General features: G+C 38.1%; 1 protein-coding gene across 1 annotated transcript; it reads left to right on the forward strand.

Moving 5' to 3' along the window:
• Positions 1-10,257: 10,257 nt before the first annotated feature.
• COMMD2 (COMM domain containing 2) lies at positions 10,258-18,289 on the forward strand. Its single transcript, XM_046001352.1, has 5 exons — positions 10,258-10,375; positions 10,467-10,544; positions 11,263-11,345; positions 11,902-12,075; positions 17,696-18,289. Exons 1-5 carry the CDS (start codon positions 10,309-10,311, stop codon positions 17,891-17,893), a joined length of 600 nt encoding a protein of 199 aa, XP_045857308.1. The 5' UTR covers positions 10,258-10,308; the 3' UTR covers positions 17,894-18,289.
• The last annotated feature ends 7,058 nt before the right edge of the window (positions 18,290-25,347 follow it).

Consider the following 25,347-nt stretch of genomic DNA (forward strand, 5'->3'; position numbering starts at 1 on the left):
GCATCAGTATCCGGCTTCAAGGACCTCATCTTAGCCTTGTGTCTAGGACCAAATAAACCCATTTTACTGGCCAGACCAATCTGTGTAGCACGTGACTCCTCAGGCTTTCAGAAGGAAAGGAGACACCATGCAAAGAGTTGTATCAAATAGCAAGGTCCCTTGCTTGTTCTTTTTTTTTTTTAACTAATAAGAAATTGTTAATTATAATTAAAAGGAGAAGGGAGAAACTTGAAGTGTGGGAGAGAGGCATCAAAAATGTCATGGAAGACTGGATGGTGATGAAAGTGGAAGGAGAAAAAGAAACAACTATGAAGACTTCAGTTGACTTCTTGGGCAAGACATACTGGTTGGGGAAGATCTATACTGGACAGTGTGATAGAGTTGATATTAATATTTTAGATCATTTTAAAAAGTAATCCATTGTCACATTTAAAGCCAGAAACAAATGTATCAGGAGTGGACTTTTCAGGCATATTCATTTCATAAGATAAACTTTTGCATATCGGTCATCAGAGTTCACTGAAAACACAACTCTGATCAGATCTCAGGTTCCATCCATTACTTATGAGGTATTATTGGATGCTAATATTACAGTAGAAATATAGATTTATGAGTGGCTTTTCCCCCTACTCAGCATAATGAAAAGGAAAGAACAAAACTAGGCGAGATTGTTTTCGTTGCCTCCCTGTATTGGTCTTTGGTTCAGCTCTACTTTATTTCCCCTAAACTGTTGCCACCTAGTGGTAAGAGAAATTTGGGTTCTAAAAACTGAAAATTTAGGACTGCACCAGATTGGTAGAAGATGAAGAAACTGGTTACCAACTTCAATCTTTGTAATTTGTGATATACCTCTGACTAGAATGCATAAAAAAGAGCTATTCTAAAATTCTAGAAAAAGACTAGAAATTGATTGGTTGAAAAAATTACATAGCCATCTTAAAATCAGGTTGTAAATGTAAGAAAAGAAATACTGATTAGTTTTATCAACAGATGCACATTGGAAAGCAAACAATGTACTTTTAAAACATTCTAAAGTGCTTATTATGTCCCAATAAGTGCTAGGCAGAATGCAAACATGCAAAGGTAAAGCAAGGAGTTAATCCAGAACATTAATGATGAGTTAGGCAAACTTGGACAGAGTTCAAATATTTGAAACACTAAAGTACTTCAATGCAAAATTGCTTCTTGTAGATTTAGTGAATGCCCGTTAAATTTAAAGGACTTCGTTAGACAAAAGGAGCCAGGTAGAGGTGGCAACATGGTCAAGGGCAGCTTTGTGAAGGAGTCAGAGAGAGATTTAGTTTTCAGAGAAGTAAGTGGATCTGCAAAAGGCATTTTAGGGGAGAGGGAGAAACTGGCCGAAGGTGAGACTAGCAAGGCAAATTGCACCTACTCTGAGATCTCGTGCGCCCAGGTGGAGAGTCTGCTTGTTAGGAAGTAGGAAGGAAGTTTTTTCTTTTTGTTTTTATCAGGTAAGTCACATAAGCAGTTTATGTTTCTTTTTTGAAGACAAATCTGGTGGAGATGTGTGGAAGAGTCAGTAGGAAGAAGTCTTACTGAAGCTGTGGAAGGCCTACTGTAGATTTAGGAGGCTGTAATAAGAGAAACAAGGAATGATAAAAACCTGGACTAGAGCAGAAGTAGGTAGGAAAGAGGAGGAAAGCCAAATATGAAAGATACTTCTGAGGAATCATCTGCAAAACTAGATCACGAATTAGATGTAGAAGCAGAGAGAGGAGGAGGAATGGAGGTTTGTTTCTAGGTGTAGAGATGGTGAGGAGATAGCAAAGTCACTGTGTTAGAGCAGGGATACTGAAAGGGGGCAGGTTTAGGAAGAAGATAAAAGATGTGGAAATTGGAAGTGTGGGTCAGGATTTAGGAGACAAGGATACATGGGCTGAACCAATCAGTAAGCAAGGCCTTCTAGGATGAGGGTGCAGAGAGAGAGAAAGACAAAGGACAGACTCTCAGAGGGCCCCTCTATAGTAAATCACATGTATACCCTACAAAGTAGGAGTGGTCATATTCAAATCTGCAAGTCTTTATTAGTATATAGCCGGAGAAGAGCTACCATAAAACATAAAGTTTCATTGCATTATGCTAAAAGGGTATTTAATATCTTAACAATGAAAAAAAATGTGTTTTCGTGGTGGGGGAAAAGGAGGAGAGGGAGACACATCAGGGAATATCTGATGTATAAGGATGCCTGGGGGAACAGACAGAAAAAGTTTCTACCTAGAGAATTCTATATAACATTGAGTGGTCTTCTGTTTCCAGGTGTTGGTGCTAAATTTCTGGTATTGCCTTGGTAAAATAGTTCCAATGCTTCACAAGGAACTAGTTTGAGAAAGATTCCTTTTTTCTATTTTTACAACTTACCTTGTGTGACAAGATAAGCTAGCGACAGCTCCAAAATCAACCTGGAGATTTCTATCATTTCAGCAATAAATAGAGACAATATTGGACTTCCTTACAACAATTTGTCTTGTTTTCTTTCAGTGCCTTTAAAGAGAAACGATGGCTTCAGCAGTTAGGAATAGCAAGAGTTCTAGCCAAAAAGAGCATTTCTAACCTGACTACGCAAGGAGGCCTAACAGCATGTGAAACTCCTCCAGAAATTGTGCTTTGAAAAGTCATGACAACTCCAGTTTGGGCAAAGACCTGATCCAACAGAAACTTCAGTTCTCATATTAACATTTCAAGTAACTAATGCTATAATTTCTAATAACAGTCCTAATGCTACACAACTATCAATAGGATATTTAGTGTTGAATATCATGTTTTCTTGAACTCCATCACTGTAATGAACATTTCAGGCATGTGTTTTTTTACATAGCTCATTGAAGAATTCTTAAGAAACTGAGAGGAGTAGTCGCCTACAGTGGTCTTTCCTACAGGGTAGGAAAACTGGAAAAATGGGAAACAGGATGGGGGGAGGGTGAGAATTTTTACTGTTGCTTTCTCTGTTTTTGTTTTCCTGGGGTTATTTTTAATGCTTTTTGTTTTTTAAACCATATGAAAGTAGTACATAGTAAAAATAAATCAATTTTAAAACTCTCTATAGGGAAAGTCCCTAGGGGAGTTACAAATACCGTTTAGGTCAAGTACTTGGTCTTGGACATCTTTTGAACTTCTGTTAAAATATCACTATTAATTTAAATTGATACATACAGTGAACTGCACAAATCTTAAGTGTAAGAATCAACGGTTCTGACAAATACATACATCAGTGTAACCAGTACTCCAATCAAGATGTAAATATTTCCATTTCCCCAGAAAGTCCCTTCAAACCCCCATAACTAAGTCCATCCCGGTCCCCTACAGACATCCACTACTCTGATTTCTGGGGTTTTTTTACAGTGAACTTTACTTTTAATTCTTTTTGTTGTATATTTGCTCTTTCTTATTTGTTTACTTTTCCCCTTTTCTTTCTTTCTTTTTTACAGTTCCTACTTCTCTGATTAAATTTTTCATCGTCACCTAATATTTTGGACATATTATTCGTAGTTATTTTGGGTTCAGTTCAGTTCTAATAACTCCAATATCTGTACTTCATCCAGATCTTTTCTAGACTGTTTTTTATTATCTAGCATATTCCATTGTATAGAATTTATCTATTCAACTGTATATATATTTGGGTTGCCTCCAATTTGTGTTATTATGAATAAAACTGCTATGAACATTATTGTAAGGTCTTTTCCAGGACATATGCTTTCATCTATGCAAATATGCAAATACTTATGAGTGGGATTGTTGGATAAGAGGGTAAATGTACCTTTAACATTATAAGAAATTGCACAACAGTTCTCCGAAGTGGTTTTATGATTTTTATACTCCCTTTAACAATGTACAAATGTTCTCTTTTTAAAAAGATTTTATTTATTTATTTATTTATTTGACACAGAGAGAGAGAGAGAGAGAGAACACAAGCAGGGGAAGGGGCAGTATGAGAAGGAGAAGCAAGCTCCCCACTGAGAAGTTACCCCATCCCTGCAACCTCATGCGAGGCTCCATGCAGGGCTCAATCCCAGGACCCTGGGATCATGACCTGAGCTGAAAGTAGACACTTAACTGACTGACCCACCCAGGCGCCCCTACAATGTACAAATGTTCTGGTCACTCCACATACTCATCAAAATTTTGTGTCATCAGTGTTTTTTATTTTGTTTTTCTAGTGGGTTGAAATGATATCTCTTTGTGTATTAATTTGCCTTTCCTCAATGATTAATGATACTGAATACTTTTTCATTTGCTTATTGGTCATTTGTACAGATTCTTTTGTGAAGTATCAACTCAAGAGTTTTGCCCACATAAAATACTGGGTTATTTATCTTTTAATTATTTGATTATTGGAGATTTTTATGTACTTACGGTACAAATTTCTGTACCGTGAGTATATAAAAATCTGGCTGGCTCAGTGCGTTAAGACTCTGCCTTCTGCTCAGATCATGGTCTCAGGGTCCCGGGATTGATCCCCGCACCGGGCTGTCTGCTCATCAGGGAGCCTGGTTCCCCCCTCTCTCTGCCTGCCTCTCCGCCTGCTTGTGATCTCTCTCTCTGTCAAATAAATAAATTAATAAATAAAATCTTTAAAAAAAATTCTCTCTCAGATATATGTATTGCAAATATGTTCTCCCAGTCTGTGGTTCACTTTTCCATTTTATTAATGGTACCTTTTTGTAAATGAAAGTTTTTAACTTTGATGAAGTACAATTTATTGGGTTTTTTTCCTTTATGGTTCATGTCTTGTTTCCTCTTTATGAACTCTGCTTATCCCAAAGTCGTGATGATATCCTCATATGTTTTCTTCTAGAAGTTTCGTGTTTTAGCTTTTACATTAAATCTGTAATCCATCGTGAATTATTTTTGTGTATGGGATATGAGGTGAGAATCAGGATTCATTTTTTTCTTGTAAGTTTATCAAATTGTTCTAGTACCAGTTGTTGAAAAGAATTTCTTTTCTCTCGTTGAATTACATTGGTATCTTTATCAAAAATCAATTTACAGGGGTACCTGGGTGGCTCAGTGGGTTAAGCCTCTGCCTTTGGCTCAGGTCATGATCTCAGGGTCCTAGGATCGAGCCCCACATCGGGTTCTCTGCTCAGCAGGGAGCCTGCTTCCCTGCCACCCCCCCACCCCGCCTGCTTGTGATCTCTGTCAAATAAATAAATAAAATCTTCTTAAAAATAAAATAAATAATAAATAAAAATAAAAATTAAAAATAAATAAAATACTTTTATTTTATTTATATTTAATTTTGTTTATATATAAATAATTTTGTTTATATATAAATAAAAAAATCTTTTAAAAAATCATTACAATATCATTATGGATCTATTTCCAGACTCTCTATTTTGTTTCATTGATTTATTTATTTATGGTTATACTAATACCACACTGTCTTAATTACTATAGCTGTACAATGGGTCTTAAAATCAGATAGTATGTCTATTCTGGCCTTATTCTTCTTTTTCCAAGTTTGTTTCAGTTATTCTCAGTCCTTTGCATTTTCATATAGATTTTTTTAAAGATTTTATTTATTTATTTGACAGAGAAAGAAATCACAAGTAGGCAGAGAGACAGGCAGAGAGAGAGATGGGGAAGCAGGCTCCCTGCTGAGCAGAGAACCTGATATGGGGCTTCATCCCAGGACCCTGAGATCATGACCTGAGCAGAAGGCAGAGGCTTAACCCACTGAGCCACCCAGGTGCCCCTTCATATAGATTTTTAAGGAAACTTGTCATTCTCTATAAAAAAGCAAAAATAATATCTTAATAATATTGCCTCTTACAACCCATGATATATTTCTCTATCCATGTCACCTTTTATTTAAATCTTCCTTGATTTCTCTCATCAGTGTTTTTTTAGTTTTTAGGGTAGGGGTCTTACAAATATTTTGTTAAATTTTTCTTAAATATTTTATATTTTTTTGATAGTATTTGCTAGAAGATTTTTCTTCTAAGGATTTTTTTTTAATTTGTTATTTGATTGAGAGAGAGAGAGAGAACACAAGCAGGGTGAAAGGCAGAGGAGAAGCAGACTTCCAGCAGACGCTCAACCGACAACCACCCAGGTGCCCCTGCTAGGAAGATTTCTAAGACAGACTTTGTTACAACAGTCAAAGGCACCTAAAACCTAAAGCTCACTTTTAAAAATACTTTAAAGTTTCTAGTTAGATACTATGGGGTTGGGGCACATAGAAGGTTAATGTAAAAGCAAATGCAAAAATGAATGGGGTGCTTGGGTGGCTCAGTTGTTAAGCCTCTGCCTTCAGCTCAGGTCATGATCCCAGGGTCTGGGATCCAGCCCTACACCGGGCTCCCTGCTTGGCGGGAAGCCTGCTTCTCCCTCTCCAACTCCCCCTGCTTGTGTTTCCTCTCTTGCTGTTTCTCTCTGTCAAATAAATAAATAAATAAAATCTTTAAAAGAAAAGCAAATACAGAGATGATATCAAAGAGATGTTGGAAAGCAGCATATGTATAGGTGTTAGTTCACTATAGAGACACAAGAAGGGAGAGTAACTGGAAGAGGACTCTGCTGAGCTTCTGGGGTATTTCTCCATCTGGGTTACTTGGTGTGCTCAATTTGAGGAAATTCAACAAGAAGTTTGTTTTTTTTTTTAAACCTTTCCCAGTTTCTGCTTGCATTTTATAATCCTACTGAAAAAGTGAACTAAAAGAATTTTTTAGGGGCAGCTGGGTGGCTTAGTCAGTTTAGTGTCTGCCCTTCGCTTAGGTCATGATCTCAGGGTCCTGGGATCCAACCCTACATCCGTCTGTCTGCCTGTCTGGCTCCCTGCTCAGCGGGTAGTCTGCTTCTCCCTCTGTCCCTGCCCCTACTCATGCTCAGTCGCACACACACACACTCTCTCTCTCTCTCAAAAATAATTAATTGATTAATTAAATGAATAAATAAACTAAAACAATTCATTAAAAATCTAAAGAACTAATTCGTGCATTTTGTGCTTGCCTCAGATTCACAACAGCACAATTCATGTGAGTAATGGTATCCCCATGCTTCTATGCCCTTCACAGTGTGCTGAATTGAACTGGATCTCCTTGCAGGGGATGATAACATTTTATGTAACGTTGAAACACCATCAAGGAAATACTGGTGCAGAGATTCTGGGGCTGGAATGCCTAAGAAGGAAAAAGGAATGCGGGGAAATTTGAAGGAAAAGGAAAGTGCATGCGGTGGAGGGAGATAGAAAGACAAGGAGAGAATGTGGGAGGACAATTGTTATGAATCCTTGTTCCCCCCCAGAGTCAATAGAAAAAATAATGAGTCATTCTTCTTTCATCACTTTGCCCTAGGAGTGAAACAGCATGAAGTGACTTTAAGACCTTCTATACTTAGTGCTGCACAGTTGTAAATCATTAGTATTAGCAGGCACAGGCATACCCTGGGACACTTATTCTAAACCTGAATCTTATTGGAATCAGAGTTAATTGCTACCTTCTCTATGGTTGCATATCATTTTGTTCAGTCCTCAACTATTATCACTCATCATACAGTATTGACTTCACTTGATTGTCTCCCTCACTTTATTGTCATCTCCTAGATGTCAAGATGTCAAGGCATAGTGTGTATGCTTGAACCTTTGAGTAATTGCTCTATAAATATTTGTTGCATTAAATGAATGGACTTTAGGATGATTATGCACACGGAATTCTCAATGATTTGGGCACATAAAATCTTCTCCTATAAAATACAAATGCTTCATTTTACAAGTCTTTCAAGTGTTTAACACTAATTTATTGTTTCATTTGATAATTAATATCAATTTTTTAAAATTTTACTTATTTGAGATAGAGTGAGAGAGGGAGAGCACAACGAGGGGTAGAGGGAGAGGGAGAAGCAGACTCCCCACTGAGCAGGGAGTATGATGTGGGCATGGATCCCAGGACCCCAAGATCCTGGGCCGAGCTAAAGACAGATGCTTAACTGACTGAGCCACCCAGGTGCCCCTAAAATCAATTTTAATGTGATTTTATTAGTTCATCTAAGCATAATAACAGCCCTGTATGACACATAAAGGCAATCATCATTAAAACACCCATTTATAGGATGCCTGGGTGGCTCAGTTGGTCAAGCAACTGCCTTTCGCTCAGGTCATGATCCCAGGGGCCTGGGATACAGTCCCATATAAGGCTCTCCCTGCTCTGTGGGGAGCCTTCTTCTCCCTCTCCCTCTCCATGCCACTCCCCCTGCTTGTGCTCATTCTCTCTCTCTCTCTCTGTCAAATAAATAAAATCTTAAACAACAACAACAACAACCCATTTACAAATGAAGAGGTTAAGTCTATAACATACAAAAAGAATTTGCTGGAGGCCTTATAGGTAGTAGGTATGAGAGCCAGATCTGGAATCTAGACTTTTGATATTTTCATTCAGGTAATTTCCTCTAAACAACTATATCACACTGGGTAACAAAAAGTCGCCCTGCAAATTATCCCAGAGGGTTTAACTTCCAGGCTGTTTTCACCCAGCTATAACTTGGCTTCTTGACCACCTTCAACCCATTTTGTTTCTCCTATTCCCTATCTCCCTCCCCTGCCCCCATTTTCAGTCCCTGAGATCACAGGAAAGAAACGCTATACCATATTGGCATAGTATTATATCTATTTGTAGATTCATTTCAACATTTCTTATTCTCTATGGATGTATGGTTCTTGAATTATCTCCTTCGTGCCAGTTGAAACTGGTTTTTACTGTAATCTTAGTAATCCCCTCATTAACCCCTTTGACAAGTAATCTTAGTAATCCCCTCACTAACCCCACAATCTTTGACAAGTATTCATTATATATTTGTAAAAGAATCATGGTTTGGGGGCCCCTGGGTGGCTCAGTTGTTAAGCCTTTGCCTTTGGCAGGTCATGATCCCAGGACCTTGGGATCCAGCCTGAATTGGGGCCCCTGCTCAGCGGGAAGCCTGCTACTCCCTCTCACACTCCCCCTGCTTGTTGTTCCTCTCTCGCTCTCTCTCTCTGTCAAATAAGTAAAAACCTTAAAAAAAAAAAAAAGAATCATGGTTTTACCTTTTCTGAAAATTATTCTTAAATAATGGACATTTTCTCAATAATGTATGAATAAAAGCTTCTTCAGGAAACGATGCCATTTATCCTGATCTGCAACTTAAAAAAAAAAAAATTGCACTCTCTCTGCAAATGCTGCTTCATGACCTAACTAACAAGTTTAAGGACACGCCTTTCTGTTCATCAGTGGAGGAAACAATTTCAATGTGAAAGACAAGGTACACACGGTGAACAGAGCTGAAAAACTTCCAATTTTCATTTCTGCCCAAGAGAATCAGAGATTAGAAAGAGTAATCTCAATCCTTAGATAGAACAATAGATATGAAGTATCTCTCCGACCCCCTCCCCTTTCCCCCACCAACTCCCCCACCAAGGGGTTGAGATTTGGAGAGTCATATTCCTACCAGTTAGCAATTCTGTACTCTGGTATCTGAACCACCGCAGGTGAGAAGAGAAAGCTGGGAAAGGAACCAAATTTTCACCCTACTCTCAACATATTTAAAATAAAGATATCATTCTGAACCCTGCAAGCATCAGTCATTGTCATCGTCATCACCATCTTTATCCTAATTCATAATCATTTACAGAACTTGTTACAAACCTTCCGTTTTCAGCCTGCTGTGTAGAATGATGGGCTTTGAAGCAGGTCGTCAAGGGATCTGACCCTCTCTTTCCAGCTCTGTCTCTGGCTTATTATGTAATCTTTGGAGCTTTGATTTTTCATCTGTAAAAACGAGGTCATAGCTATTGAGCGAGTTAAGTAAGGCCAATCAAATAAGGTGACATATACAAAACACGTAACATATACAGAAGCGTTGTGCAAACTCATAGCTCTATAAAAGTTTCGGTTGCTTGACCATTCTCTGTTTCCGTATCTCTAATGGGAACAATAATGGTACCTACCTCACGGAATTCTTTTGAACTCTAATAAATGTCAGAACATTTCCCGACATAGTGCTTAGTAAATGCTAGCTACAGATATTATTAATGTAAGCTCCACAAGGGGGCGTGTCGGATTTTAAACATCTTTTCATCTTCCACAGAGCATAGCACCGTGCACCACCAAGCTATGTCTTTTCAAAAGATTTGCGAACGGAACAGTCTTCAGACCCCAGAATACACCACCCGCGGGCGTTTGCGTGTACGACTGCGATACACCGGAACCCAAAAGCTGGGGATGTTGAGGAGCCGGATCCTCTTTCGCTCGGACGCTGGTCCCGGAAGTGGCGAGGGCGGGATCAACGCTGCCGGGAGAAATCCTCCGCCTTGCGAAGATGCTGCTGGACCTGTCGGAGGAGCATAAGGAGCACTTGGCGTTTTTGCCGCAAGTGGACAGCACGGGTCAGAGGGCACGGCAGCAGAGGGTGGTGTCCTGTGGCCTGGGGGATCAGGGGAGCGCCCGGCGCTCATGGGCTCCTGGCTTCCGTTGCAGTGGTCGCGGAATTTGGGCGGATTGCGGTGGAGTTCCTGAGGCGAGGCTCGAACCCCAAGATCTACGAAGGCGCCGCCAGTAAGACGGGGAGAGTTGCTGCGCGGGCCTTTCTTTGGCACCCTGGAGAAGAAGGGGGTTTTTGCAGCTCCAAGGGTCTTACTTTCATTGTGGTAGAATGTGGTAGGCTAATTGGTTAGGGTTAATAGGGTAGAATGTGGTAGGTAGAGTTGTGGTAGGGCTCTTGTGGGCACGAATCCTTCCTGTCCCCTAAGTAGCTTTGAGATTTTTAAAGCTTCTGCTAAGTTGGTTTTGTTGTGCGTAAAAAGCACAGAATACCATCTGCCAGATCCTATGATGCTTCGATGCACGCAAGGGTGTGGAATAGCAGGGTGAGGCATTAATATCTTGCAAGTGTTTGGTTACAATTAGTTGTTCAGACATCCGCTTTTCTGCAGTATTGTTTTTTCCCTGCTGGGCGTGGGTGGTTTCTGAGATTGTCAGTCCTTGGAGTTCCTCTACTGCCAGACTTGAAAGAGCTGGGCATTCAAGAGAAGGACTGTAGGGCTGATGCTAGTCTCCATGGGTTTGCATTTTGTAAAGAAGGTTACGCGGCGGGAAATACCGAATGCATCTGTCTCGCAGTGGAGAATGAACAGGAGGCTATTACCAACTCACTATTTTTCATTACAGTGCCTGAAAATGTGGAATAATGGATAATACTTACGCCTAAATAAGAATTTGAATAAAGGGATAAATATCACACAGTAATTTATTGGCTTACGTTTCCTTTTCCCAGGAAAACTCAATGTGAGCAGTGACACTGTCCAACATGGTGTGGAAGGATTAACGTACCTCCTCACTGAAAGCTCAAAGCTTATGGTAAGGGGTTCTGTGAACTGTTTTGTATTTCTTTGACCTTAAAAAGGTGCAGTATACTCTACGTCATAGCCCTGGCAGGCACTTGCTCATTTCAGTTATGTTGTTAGTGGTGTAAATGGACTTAGTGAAGCCATGTGTAAACAATATGACTATACTGTGATCTACTGGTATGAATGCCTCTTGCTAGTATAAATTAGACTTCTAATTCTGCATGCTATTAAACCATATACAATAGGACATATCCTAGGAGAAGGAAGAATTAAATGACTTTTATTTTATTTTATTTTGCGTATTAACAATATCTAGCTTGATGGAGAATAGGAGAGAAGTTGGCCATTTTAACAATCCTTTTTATGTTTTAATAAAAGTATTTTTATGTATCAGAGACTCAGATTTTGGAATAGTGGGCAGGAATTACCTTTAAATGTAAGGGATGTTGTTTCTTTTACCAGCCAGAAAGGAATTAGGAGATAATCATATTCTTTTGTGTATATCAAATATTTTCGCAGTTACTAGACAAAAAATTAATGTTCTGTTAAACTTGATTCACCTTCAGATTTCTGAACTGGATTTCCAAGACTCTGTTTTTGTTCTGGGATTCTCTGAAGAGCTGAACAAATTATTGCTTCAGCTTTATCTGGACAACCGAAAAGAGATCAGAACTATTCTGAGCGAATTGGCACCAGATCTTCCAAGTTACCACAGCCTTGAATGGCGACTAGATGTACAGGTATGGATTTTTTTTTCCCACCTGACATAGAATAGAAGATTAATTTTAGTTCCATGTCCTTAAACTTACTATATTCTTTACCACCTTAACTAAACTTTGGTTTGAAACTAATTTTTTTTAATGTTTTTTTTGAGACCATTTCACGAATAGTTCATTTTCTTATATGCTTAATGTGTTTAGAGTAGTTTAATTTGCAAAGTTTGTGAGATACTTACAAATACACTTATTTTGGAAAGGAGATGGTCATGCAGATTTTTTAATTCATATTTGATTTTATGACACTTTTATGCTTAAACATAAAACACACATATATTAAAGTGCACAGGTCATTGTAATGCTCAGTGGGTTATCACATGGTGAAACACGCATGAAACCAACACTCGCCCATGACAGGAACCCCAGAAGCATTCTTTTTGCTACCTACCAATTACTTCCCCTTCCTTCCTTTCCAAAGGTCACCAGCATCCTGGCTTCAGATATATAGATTACTTTTGCCTGTTCTTTAACTTTCAATATATGGAATGATTCAGTAAATATTCCTTTGTGTCTGACTTCTTTTACATGTTCTGTTTGAAAGATTCAGTTGTTTGTAAAGCCACACAGATAACCAAAAGGGAGTTCTCAGACTCTTCGGTGTAGCCCTTTATCAAACAGTGACAGATAAGTTAATAGATGTTTATTGAGTGTCATCCATTTGCTGATTAGAGCTGTGCTAAATGCTTTGGAACAAAGAAGCATAAGACATTTTCTCAGATGGAAAAGATGTTATCATCTAGTTAGGGATATTAGATGTGCTCAGAATAACTAGTAATTAAAGATAGTTGTAAAGTAAATTTCTGGTGGGGGGAAATATAATTGTATAAATAAAGGTACAACTAAGTACTATGTTTCAAAAATCTATAGCTTCAGTAGTTCAGTGTATGTTTGCACAGTCCAGAAAAGCTTCAGCAAAAGGTGAAATTTCAGAAGGATGAATGAATGGAGAAAACCAGTGTTAATATTCTTGGAAAAGGAGGCATTGTAAGTTGTAAAGGGTTATATGGATATGGGAATGAGCATTGAATATGTGGTATAATGCACTGGTCCCCAAACTTGACTGCATATTGAAATGGCCTGGGTAGTTTTAAAATATTTTCATGTCTGTGTTCTACCCCCAGAGATGCTGATTTATTGTTACGGGATTTGGCCTAGCCATCAGGATTTTTTTAAACCTTCTTACCTGGAGAATTCTAGCTTGCAGTTTGTAAACCACTGTTACAGTGGATTCTTCCTGATTGGAATGATGATAAGATGGTCCAAATAGGTTACAGAAATTCAGTTAGAGGGTCTAGGAAGTATAATCCATGTGTGATGAGTGCTTGAATAGGTGAAACACAGATACGGTATAAACCAGACTATAGGCTCCATGAGGGCAAGTACTGTGTCTTGTTCACTACTTTGTCGCCAGCACAATGCCTGGTACATAATAGGCATTCAGTGCTGAATATTAAAAAAGGTGGGGGTGAGGATAGGTAGCTTTTTTTTTTTTTTTTTTTTGAGAGTGAGCAAGAGAGAGAGCATGAGTAGGGAGGAGGGACAGAGGGAAAGGTAGAAGCAAACTCCCCGCTGAGCAGGGAGCCCGATGCGGGGCCCGAACCCAGGACCCTGGGATCGTGTCCTGAGCGGAAGGCAGACGCATAACCGACTGAGCCACCCAGGCGCCCCTGGGTAGGTAGCTTCTTAAACAAGTTGTTTATCAACTATTTCTTGTATGGTTGTCATGTGCTAGTGGTGTGGATTCACAAAGAACCAGACATAGACATGGTTCATGCTCTTGGAAACATCATAAGAAGCAACTCCTGTGGGGTTCCCGGGGAGGAGGAGATCTCTGTTGCTAAGCTTTTATGTTTCAGTCTTCTCATAATAACCAGGAGGTGTGGAGATGGTCATATTCATGAGATTCAGCAGTAATTTATCTTGCACATATTTACCTCTTTCTTGAATGTGGGGTTATTTCTGACTTATGGGTTCTGGTAGCCCTTAAAAGTTGTTTTTTTGGCTTTGTGATTTACTTTGAGTTTTTCCATTATGAAGACGTTTTTAAAAATTAGGAACTTAAGCAATTGAATTTTCTAAAACTCAGCTCATTTACCCAGTGAAATGGGTTTGAATAGCCATGCTATCGCAAGGACTAATACAGTTAAAGTTGAGGGTATGCTGAATGAATATTGCTTCATGTGGTAAAGTGCATTTAGGGCTAAAAAAACTACTTAAAGAACTAATTGATTTTCTGAGCTCATTAGGCAAAATTATTACAAGGGATTTTAACTGGAGTAGATTCTTCTTTCTGTTTATGGGAAGAGGACTTGACAGATGATCAGCTAAATGGCTGGGAAACAAATAACAGGATATAGGACCTTTCATTTTTGAGTAACTGATTTGTCTCAACACTGGTAGTGAATGGACAATTACCATCTAATTATTGTGCAGTTGCTTATTAGAAATACATTAATCATCATAGTTTAGTTTCTAATAGAAACATTTCCCTTCATAAATTGCCAGCACAATTAGTGCATTTAATAGCATCAATAAATTGAAAGCATTTGAGTTTGGTGTGGGAAGATTTACCTTTAGGACTGATCCATTTAAATTGCTGTTGCTGGGGCAACTGGGTGGCTCAGTTGGTTAAGTGACTGCATTCAGCTCAGGTCCTGATCCTGGAGTCCTTTGATAGAGTCCCATATCAGGCTCCCTGCTCAGCAGGGAGTCTACTTCTCCCTCTGCCCCTCCCTCTTCTCATGCTCTCTCTCTCTCTCTCTCTCATTCCATCTCAAATAAATAAATAAAATCTTTGAAAAAAAATAAATTGCTCTTGTTATTTTTGTAAGGACAGAATTTCCTCTCTATTAAAAAATAAGTCCATATCAACAACTCTGTGGCCTACTGTTCTTTTTTTTTTTTTTTTTTTTTTTTTAAGATTTTATTTATCCATTTGACAGAGAGAGAGACCACAAGTAGGTAGAGAGGCAGGCAGAGAGGCAGGCAGAGAGGAGGAAGCAGGCTCCCCGTGGAGCAGAGAGCCCGATGCGGGGCTCGATCCCAGGACCCCGAGATCATGACCCAAGCCGAAGGCAGCGGCTCAATCCACTGAGCCACCCAGGTGCCCCTGGCCTACTGTTCTTTATCCTGTATTGTCATCAAAATTTCTTTAAGAGAAAAAATTAGGTCTGATTATATCTTATTAGGTGTTTATTAGGGATGTTATATAATCTTTATTTATAAATTTTAAAGAATGGTGTGGATATTTATTTGCAGAGGATATTGATTAGATATTATGTTGTCTAAAAATTTGAGGATAGATTGACCTAAAGTCTCTAAACAAAAAGTTCGTGGCTTAGAGCACCTGGGTGGCTCAGTTAGTTAAGCAACTGTCTTCAGCTCAGGTCATGATCCTGGAGTCCTGGGATTGAGTCCCACATTGGGCTCCCTGCCCACAGGGTGTCTGCTCTCCCCTCATGCTCTCTCTCTATCTTTCATTCTCAAATAAATAAATGAATAAAATCTTAAAAAAAAAAAAGTTCATGGCTTAATTACACACCTAAATACATTTGGTCCCTATCTGTAAGGTATATATAGAGAAAAAAGTATAAACAATGCATAAGTGAATCAGTAAGTAGTATTTTCAGCCATCATACTTAATAGTTTACCTGTCTTTTATACCTATAATTTTCTGTACTAGAGAAATGATCGTAAAGAGATACTTTAACTTACAAGTATCTCTGTTATGTTTGGGAGCTGGCTTACTCAAGGGTATCAATCTATTGTTTCCAAGTTATTTTTTACATTAAATTTTAGCCATGGATCAGTATCCTGGGATCTTCTGGAAGCCAGATCACCTAGAATTAATTGAAAGAAGTTATTAGTCAGAATATTCTGTGTTGTGGTATGAAATTGTCGTTTAGATTTGTTACTCACTGGAAGTTTCTTCACTTTGGCTTCTTGTCCTTTTGCCATGACTCTGGTAGTTTTAGGTAACAGTCTTGCCTTGTGTAACAAGATGCTTCAGGTTCATCTTGTACAATTGTTGTCCCAGACCTCTAATCAGCTATTCCTTTAAAGAGGTCCTCATTCCTTTTAAGGAAGAATGGTCTTTAGGGAACAGTCGGTGCTAGAACTAAATGCTAACGCTTCCAAGTTAGCCATTGTTTCTAGTATTTGGATATTTTTTCTTTTAAAAATATGTCAGTAGTATTTTTATTAAAAAGTTTTGAAATATATCATACAAACAAAAGATTATAGCTATTCAGTTTAAAGAATAATAATAAAACAAGTACCCACTGCCAAGCTTAAGAAATACAACAAGACCACATATGACCTCCCCCAGTTACAACCCCTCCCATTCCTCTGAAGGAACCATTATCCTGAATTTTCTGTTAATCCTTTCTTTCTTTCTTTTTTTTAAAGATTTTATTTATTTATTTGACAGACAGAGATTACAGGTAGGCAGAGAGTCAGGCAGAGAGGGGAAGCAAGCTCCCTGCTGAGCAGAGAGCCCGATGTGGGGCTCTATCCCAGGACCCTGGGATCACGACCCGAGTCGAAGGCTCGGAGGCTTTTACCCACTGAGCCACCCAGGCGCCCCAATCCTTTCTTTATAGTTCTTTTTTTACACAAATTTTTTCATCAAACTTTAGTTTTTATGTATCCTTTTGCAGCTTGCTTTTTGATTGAACATTTCACTAGATTTATCCATAACAACTTATATTGCTATAGTTCTTTTCATTGCCATTTAGTAAGCATTTTATTGTATGAGTATTCTCAATGTATCCATTCTGTTATTAAAGAATATTTGAGACATTTTTAATTTTTGGAATTGGAAACAAAATCTTGGAAAAATTACTGTTATGAATATAATGTATAAATGTAAGAATTCAAGGTATATACCTAGGAGTGGAATTGATGGTAATGTATATTGTTTTCCAAAATGATTCTCTTTTCACTCTCACCAGCAATGGAAGAGAGTTCCATGATCATTGCTCACAATGCCTTCATTTGGACAGGCTTTTAATTCTTGACAGGCTGATATGTGTAAAACAGAACTGTATGGTTTTATTGGCCATTTTCCTGATTTCTAAAAAAGTTGAACATGTTTTCCTATGTTTATCTATTTGTGTTACTTCTTTTGTGAACTGCTTACTTAGATCTAATGCACATTTTTCTCTTGTTCTTGTGGGGTTTTTTGTTTTTGTTTTTAATCAGAACAGTTTTTCATATGTTCTGGGTACTAATCTATTTTTTTGTTATATGTGTTACAAAGTGTCTTCTCTCACCTTGTGGTTTGTTTTTCTACCATCTTAGGTATTCTTTAGAAGAAAATGTAATAATTTTAATGTATTTCAGTTTATTGGTTTTTTTCTTTATGGTTTATGTCTTATATATCATGTTTAAGAAATCCCGTATGGCAAGGATGTATATATATTCTCTTCTTTCTTTCCAAAGTTTTTTAAACTTTAGTTTTCATTTTGAAGTCTACGATTCATGTAAAGTTTTATTTTTGTATATGATATAAGGTGGTTACAAATACTGTGTGTTCAGCATGATTATTAAACAGTTATATGCTCTTATTCCATTTAAAATGAAGCTTGCAAGCAGAAGCCTGAGGCAACAGATTAAACCATCAGTGACTGTAAAGCTACACCTTAATCAGAATGGAGATCACAGCACCAAAGTTCTGCAGACAGACCCAGCCACTCTGCTCCATTTGGTTCAGCAACTGGAACAAGCATTGGAGGAGATGAAAACAAACCACTGTAGGAGAGTTGTGCGCAATATCAAGTAGTCCCAGTTTTAAGGATTTATTCCCTTTTAAATCACTCATGAATCGACGATATATAGCAGTTACTTTTCAAAATTAATTTTTTTATTAATTGACAGTGATAAACACATATATTTTCCATGAAATTTCTTTTCCTATGACAAGATAGTGGAGTCATGATCAAAACCTAAAGTAAAGTTCCTGGTGCTAAATGTGGTCAGTTTCTTGACAAATTAAGATGTATTTTATATTTTAAATGTAAGAATTGAATCAACTGGAAGTGAACCTATACTGTTCATATCTTTTGTGTATATGAATGTCTTTTTTTGGTACTTCTTTTGATTGCTTAACTTTATTATTTTTGTCTTTATTGACCAAAATCTGAAAATAAAATTCACAGTGTGATACCATTGCTGTTCAGAATATTTTTAGACAGTTCCTTGTTTTTGACCTTTAAAAGCACCCACAATGTAAATAGCCACAGAATAGCTGGAAGTAAATATGAATTTTTTAAAACGCTGTATTTTTTAGGCAGTTCATGTATTTTTCCCTCCTAGTGAAGGTAATAAGTACTTACTATGTTACTTAAGTTTGAGTTGTTATGGCTAACTGCTTACATAGTACTCAAATTTGTGTGATCATGTGTTGCATTTTATCTAGGACGACTTTTTTCCCCTAGTACCCAAAGCATCTAAGAGATCCTATCATTTAAATTTATATACAATGGATGCAGGAGGAAATACAATCACTTCTTAATTATCTGAATATAAATTACAGTCCCTTTTATACTTTTATTTGAATAAGGTAAAGAGGGCAAAGGGAGGCCATGTTTACTACATGTAAGTATCCCTTTACAAACTTGATTTTTTTGTTTGGGGGTTTTTTTGTTGTTTTTTTTTTTAATTTTATTTATTTGACAGAGATCACAAGTAGAGAGGCAGGCAGAGAGAGAGAGAGAGAGAGAGGGAAGCAGGCTCCCTGCTGAGAAGAGAACCCGATGCGGGACTCAATCCCAGGACCCCGAGATCATGACCTGAGCCAAAGGCAGCGGCTTAACCCACTGAGCCACCCAGGTGCCCTGTTTGTTTTTTAATAAGTAACTATAAGCGATTGGCTTGAAAAACTCAGATGCTGATGTATCAGTCTTATAGAGTACATGGTCACAGGGAGACTTAGAGGGACAAGGAGACTTGAGTGGCAGATTTAAGGAGAAAAATCACAGAAGGGTGGAAATGGGCATTTAGTCTTAAATATGTATCCACAGTCTTATTCTGAGAGCCTTATCTCCACAGAGCGACTCAGGAATGCCTTTGGAACCATCAGACTCTTAAGCTGTACACTCTAGGTTCTGTCAATACCTTCCATCCTAAGAATTAGAGATTTTGATACCATGTTTCTTCTCTCTTAAGCAAAAGCCTAGCAGGGAGCAGAGGCCAGTGGAAGGAAAGCACAAATTTAATTGCCACTGCAAGCAGTTGGGCCACTATTTCCCATGGGTATATGTTCTGTCATTGCAAAATAAGTAATATTTTTTTTAAAAGATTTTATTTATTTATTTGTCAGAGCACAAGCAGGGGGAATGGCAGGCGGAGCAGGCAAAGTTGAGAAGCAGTCTTCCTGCTGAGCAAGGAGCCTGATGTAGGACTTGATCTCAGGACCTTAGGATCATGACCTGATCCAAAGGCAGATGCTTAACTGACTGAACTACCCAGGCATCCCATAAAATAAGTAATATTACATATTAAACTCTAGTCAAATTTTAATTATCATGATAACTTGATTAATGAAGCTGTCATGTTAACTTTACAAACAAAGAGAACATGTATTACATGAAAGAATACACACACACACACACATATAGCATGTTGTCAGGTTTAAAAGCAACATATCTGCCAAGCTTATATGATAAAAATAGCTCTATGAGGCTTCTTAGTTATCCACATTTGGTGGAAATAAGCAGGGCTGACCCTAGCCAAAATTGAAATAATGCCACTGTGTGCCTTCAAGGCAACCTTTCTTTTGTATCTACTGGTCTTCCCTTAATCAAAACAAGAAAGCAGCTGTTAGTCTTCATCTGTGTCAAACTCTCTGGGACTCCTTACTTTACTCCATTATTCTTCACCTTTTTGGGCCAGAATGAGTTGGGAGCAGACTCCCTAACTTCTTTTTGAAGCTGAGGCTCATTTTTTAGTACAGAGCATTGAATGAGCCTCTTTCTTCTCTTGTTTAAACATTCCTTATCCTTAGGGACTCCTCTGCTACCTTTGTTTTATAGCATATTTGATTTTTTTTGTAGCTTGTATATGAACATATTTTCTGCAGAAGTAGTCTGTAGTCACTGTTCCACTCTGCTATAGAAGCAGGTTTCTTGACTGGGTAATGTGCCTTTCCATCTATAACTATTTATTAAGTCGTTTTGGATTATAAGTATGTTGATTTTTCAGGATTGGCTAATGCATGTTTAGACTTAAATATCATATTCTTCATGTCTCAAAGCCAGAATAGTAACGTCTCAAAGCCAGAATAGTAGCATCTCCTCTCTCAAAAAGAGCTACCAGTAGGGAATGACCAATGTATATCATAAACTCTATATACTACTTTACCCATTGGAAGTCTTGTGTTTCAAAAGATTTCAGTGAGCTTGTTTTGTTATTGGTGTTTCTGAGCTTAAGCAAATTTAAATTGGAATTAAGCAAATTGGAAAGGTGGTGGCCATACCATAAAAGAAAATACACCTTTGAAAACAAAAATGAGAACCTGATGCTAAGGCAAGATTGAAAAATCATAGAGTGTCAAGGATGCATGTATGAGAGCTCTTAAAATTTAGAACAATGAGTGGCCTTTTAGGGTACAAACCTTGGAGAAGGTTAAGAGGTTAGTCTTTGAAGCTGGACAAAAAGAATTTAAATTTAGCATAGTAACATACAGATAGCATAGTCACAGGCTTTAGAAAATACTCATGCAGATTTGAGGATCTCATTTTACAGCCTTGAATTACGTTCTGTGTACCTCCTGGTGGTTTCTATAATCCACCCATTTATGTTTGTCATTGTGTTGATAGAAAAAACAAAGCAAATTTTAAAGCCTTTTCTAACTCTTTTAGAATGTTACTGACTCAATTCTGTTAAATATTTATTAAGTGCTTTGAGTGATCCATGTTGTGTGTGGAACAAAGGATAAAGTCCTAATCTCAGTTTAGAATGCTCTCAGGCCATTCCATCCTTGAAAGTAGTTTAATCCATAAACTTACTAGATTTAGAAAGGAATTTCCTAAAGAGGCTATTCTGAAGAAGGGACGTTCCTCTGGGGTGCTGTTTGTTAGAATCCCTTTTCCTTGAAATGCCACCTATTTCTGAAAGGCAAAACCCTAATGATTCAATAGCTGGAGCTCTGGAAGTGTTCGGAGGAAAGAATAGACCACTGAGGAACACTGGGGAACATTTTGACATGGTTAGGATGACAGAAATTGTCCTTCTTCCCCATTAAAGTGAGGTTCCCTGAGGTAACTGGAGGTGTGATGGGAAAAGCAAATTGAATTCTTTTTTTTACCTGCATGCCAATGTTGTGATTGTCATAAATCCAATGAGAAGTGGATGCCTGTGGTTTTGAAGGAATGTGCTTAGCTCGAAAAGGCTTCTCAGTTAATTCAAAGACTAAAAACACACAGATTAAATTCAAAGAATGAGGAAAAGAAAATCCAGGGAAGTCTGAGTTTCACTGGGGCAAGTATGGATGGGTAGGATATGATGTCCTGGCATAAGGTACAAACTGTATGCTTTTATTTAAAAAGTTCTTACAAAGCTCAAGTGATTTTAAGTGCTACAACATCATTAAGTTGCTTGATTTGCAGCTGAGACTGTTGCACAATTCATAGCTTAAAAAGAACTAAGAAAGGTTGCTAGTAATTTTTTAGTAGGTTAAGGAAAAAAAAAATAAAAGAGCAAGTCACCATATACTTTCCCAAAAGGGGAAAATGATTTGTCTCATGATATGAGCAATGTAATTAAGACCTTTATTCTTAATGTTTAGACTCTTAAGGATGTAATTATTGGGTATTCTTTTCTCTGCTTTTTTTCCTCCACTTTTTGCCTTTGCCTGGTTATAAATACCAAATTCCATGCCTCTCTTCGGCCTTTACAACAATTCCTTTTCATGCCAAATCTCATTAAGCATCCTCCCTCCCTTATAAAAAAAGTTTTTTGAGAAATAATTCATATAAAATTCACCCTTTCAAAGCATACAATTTGGTGGTTTTTAGTATGTTCAGAGTTGTGCAACTACCCCACTATCTGATTACAGAACCTTCTCATCACTCCAAAAAGAAATTCATATCCATCTGTAGTCACTTTCCATTACCCCTCCCTCCAGCTGCCCTGCCCCCCCCCTCCACCCCTGCCTTCTCCAGCAACCACTAATGTACTTTCTGTAGATTTCCTTCTCGACATTTAGTACAAGGAGAATCATGTAATATATGACTTTTTTGTGTCTGACTTTTTAAAAAATTAACATATAATGTATTATTTCAGGGGTACGGGTATGAATTCATCAGTCTTAACACAATTCACAGCACTCACCATAGCACATACCCTCCCCAACGTCCATCACCGAGCCACCCTATCCCTCCCCAATCCCTCAGCAACCCTCAGTTTGTTTCCTGAGATTGAGAGTCTCTTATGGTGGGGCGTCTGGGTGGCTCAGTGGGTTAAAGCCTCTGCCTTCGGCTCGGGTCATGATCCCGGGGTCCTGGGATCGAGCCCAACATCGGGCTCTCTGCTCAGTGGGGAACCTGCTTCCTCCTCTCTCTCTCTGCCTGTCTCTGCCTACTTGTGGTCTCTGTCTGTTAAATAAATAAATTAAAAAAAAAAAGAGAGTCTCTTATAGTTTGTCTCCTTCTCTTGTCTTGTTCCATTTTTTCCTCTTTTCCTATGATCCTCTGTCTTGTTTCTCAAATTCCACGTATAAGTGAAATCATATGATAATTGTCTTTCTCTGATTGACTTAATCGCTTAACATAATACCCTCTAGTTCCATCTGTGTTGTCTCAAATGGCGAGATTTCAATTTTTGATGGCTGCATAATATTCCAATGTATTTATGTACCACATATTCTTTATCCATTCTTCTGTTGATAGACATCTAGGTTGTTTCATAGTTTGGCTATTGTGGATATTGCTGCTATAAACATTCAGGTGCACATGCCCCTTTGGATCACTACATTTGTATCTTTGGGGTAAATACCTGCGATTGCTGGGTCATAGGGTAGCTCTGTGTTCACCTTTTTGAGGAACCTCCATGCTGTTTTCCAGAGTGGCTTCACCAACTTGCATTCCTACCAACAATGTAGGAGGGTTCCCCTTTCTCCACATCTTTGCCAACATCTGTCATTTCCTCACTTGTTAATTTTAGCCATCCTGACTGGTGGGAGGTGGTATCGAATTGTGGTTTTGATTTGTAGTTCCCTGATGATGAGTGATGTTGAGCACTTTGTCATATGTCTGTTGGCCATTTGGATGTCTTCTTTGCAGAAACGTCTGTTCATGTCTTCTGCCCATTTCGTGATTGGATTATTTGTTCTTTGGGTGTTGAGTTTGATAAGTTCTTCATAGGTTTTGGATACTAGCCCTTGATCTGATATTTCATTTGCAAATATCTTCTCCCATTCTGTTGGTTGTCTTTTGGTTTTGTTGACTGTTTCCTTGACTGTACAAAAGCTTTTTATCTTGATGAAGTTCTAATAGTTCATTTTTGCCCTTGCTTCCCTTGCCTTTGGTGATGTTTCTAGGAAGAAGTTGCCACAGCCGAGGTTGAGGAGGTTGCTGCCTGTATTCTCCTCAAGGATTTTGATGGATTCCTGTCTCACATTGAGGTCTTTCATCCATTGAGTCTATTTTTGTGTGTGGTGTAAGGAAGTGGTCCAGTTTGATTCTTCTGCAAGTGGTTGTCCAATTTTCCCGACAGCATTTGGGTTTTGCTCAGAGCTCAGGAGCTCTGCTTATGTAAGGGAGGGAGTAGTTGCATCAGTTTGGTACTTCATACATTTTTAATGGCTGAATAATATTCCATTGTATGGATATTCAGTATTTGACTTTTACAGTACTTGACTGATTCTTAAATTCTTGGTTTTACTATAGAATTAATATATTGCATTTTATTTTATAGTGTTTGTAAGAGAGACTCTGACAAATTTAGTCATGTATTTTCTAGAATTATCTTGCCAAATACAAGTGAGAAATGTCAGAGAACAATTTTTTCTAGCCAGTTATTAGTAGAGTTATTCTCCAGTGAACAGAATATTTTATTTTTAGCCTTATTCAAAAGTTATACCAGATGTTATACCAACAGTTAAATTGTTGAAGACTTTTAGCTGAAATTAGCTCCTGAGAAAATTAGATTAATATCTTTTTATTTTAATATAAAAGTTTTCCAACTAAAATGAATGTTCTGTGAACATTTTATACATTTAGAGAAGACAGGAAAGGATCTAAGAAGGATTTATGTCTTCCTGTATTCATTTTGTGTATTTTCATATTAGGTAAAACTATTAAAAATTTATAAAAATCGTCTATAACAGAGAAAAAAGGCTTTCACTTTTGCTTAAATTTACTTCTCAGAATATTTCTTTTTTTTTTAAGATTTATTTATTTATCTGAGAGAGAGACAGAGTGAGAGAGCATGAGACAGGAGGTCAGAGGGAGAATCAGGCTCCCCATGGAGCTGGGAGCCAGATGTGGGACTCTATCCCAGGACTCCGGGATCATGACCTGAGCTGAAGGCAGTCACTTAACACGTGAGCCACCCAGGCGCCCCACTTCTCAGAATATTTCTACACTAATTTTGGAGGATCTCTAGGATGCCACTCTCTGGATAATGCAGCTGCTGCAGCTACTTGCCTTCTGGGGCTCATAAGCTAGTGGACAAAATAGAAAGATACATAAGCATGGGTTCAAAGTGTGATGAGGCATAGGGAGAGATAAAACAGCTCAGGAGCTCTGCTTATGTAAGAGAGGGAGGGAGTAGTTGCATCAGTTTGGTACTTTTTTTCCCTTGATCACTTTTGCTCTTTTGGTAGTTGGATCCCAAGGTGCGTTTGGAAAATAATATCTTTCCAATTGGATATTATTCCGTGGAACTGTCAGAAGAGAGTCCACGCCTTCTGTTCTTCATGCTGAGCTTCTAATCTAAGTCTCTCCTGGGACTCTGAAACCTGAGGAGTCAGAGAGACTGGTTGACACAAATTCATTTTATTTAATTTTTTATTTTTTTAAGATTTATTTATTATTTTAGGGGGCAGGAGGGGCAGAGGGAGAAGAGAATCTCAAGCAGGAGTCCTTTAAGGACCTGGTCTCAGAGCTGCCTTTTTATTCTGTAGGGTACCTAATATGTCCAATAAATTTATTCTCTGTTAAAGCTAGAATCTAGGGGCACCTGGGTGGCCCAGTGGGTTAAAGCCTCTGCCTTCGGCTCAGGTCATGATCTCAG

This window comes from Meles meles, chromosome 4 (assembly GCF_922984935.1).
Source record: "Meles meles chromosome 4, mMelMel3.1 paternal haplotype, whole genome shotgun sequence".
Lineage (NCBI taxonomy): Eukaryota > Metazoa > Chordata > Mammalia > Carnivora > Mustelidae > Meles > Meles meles.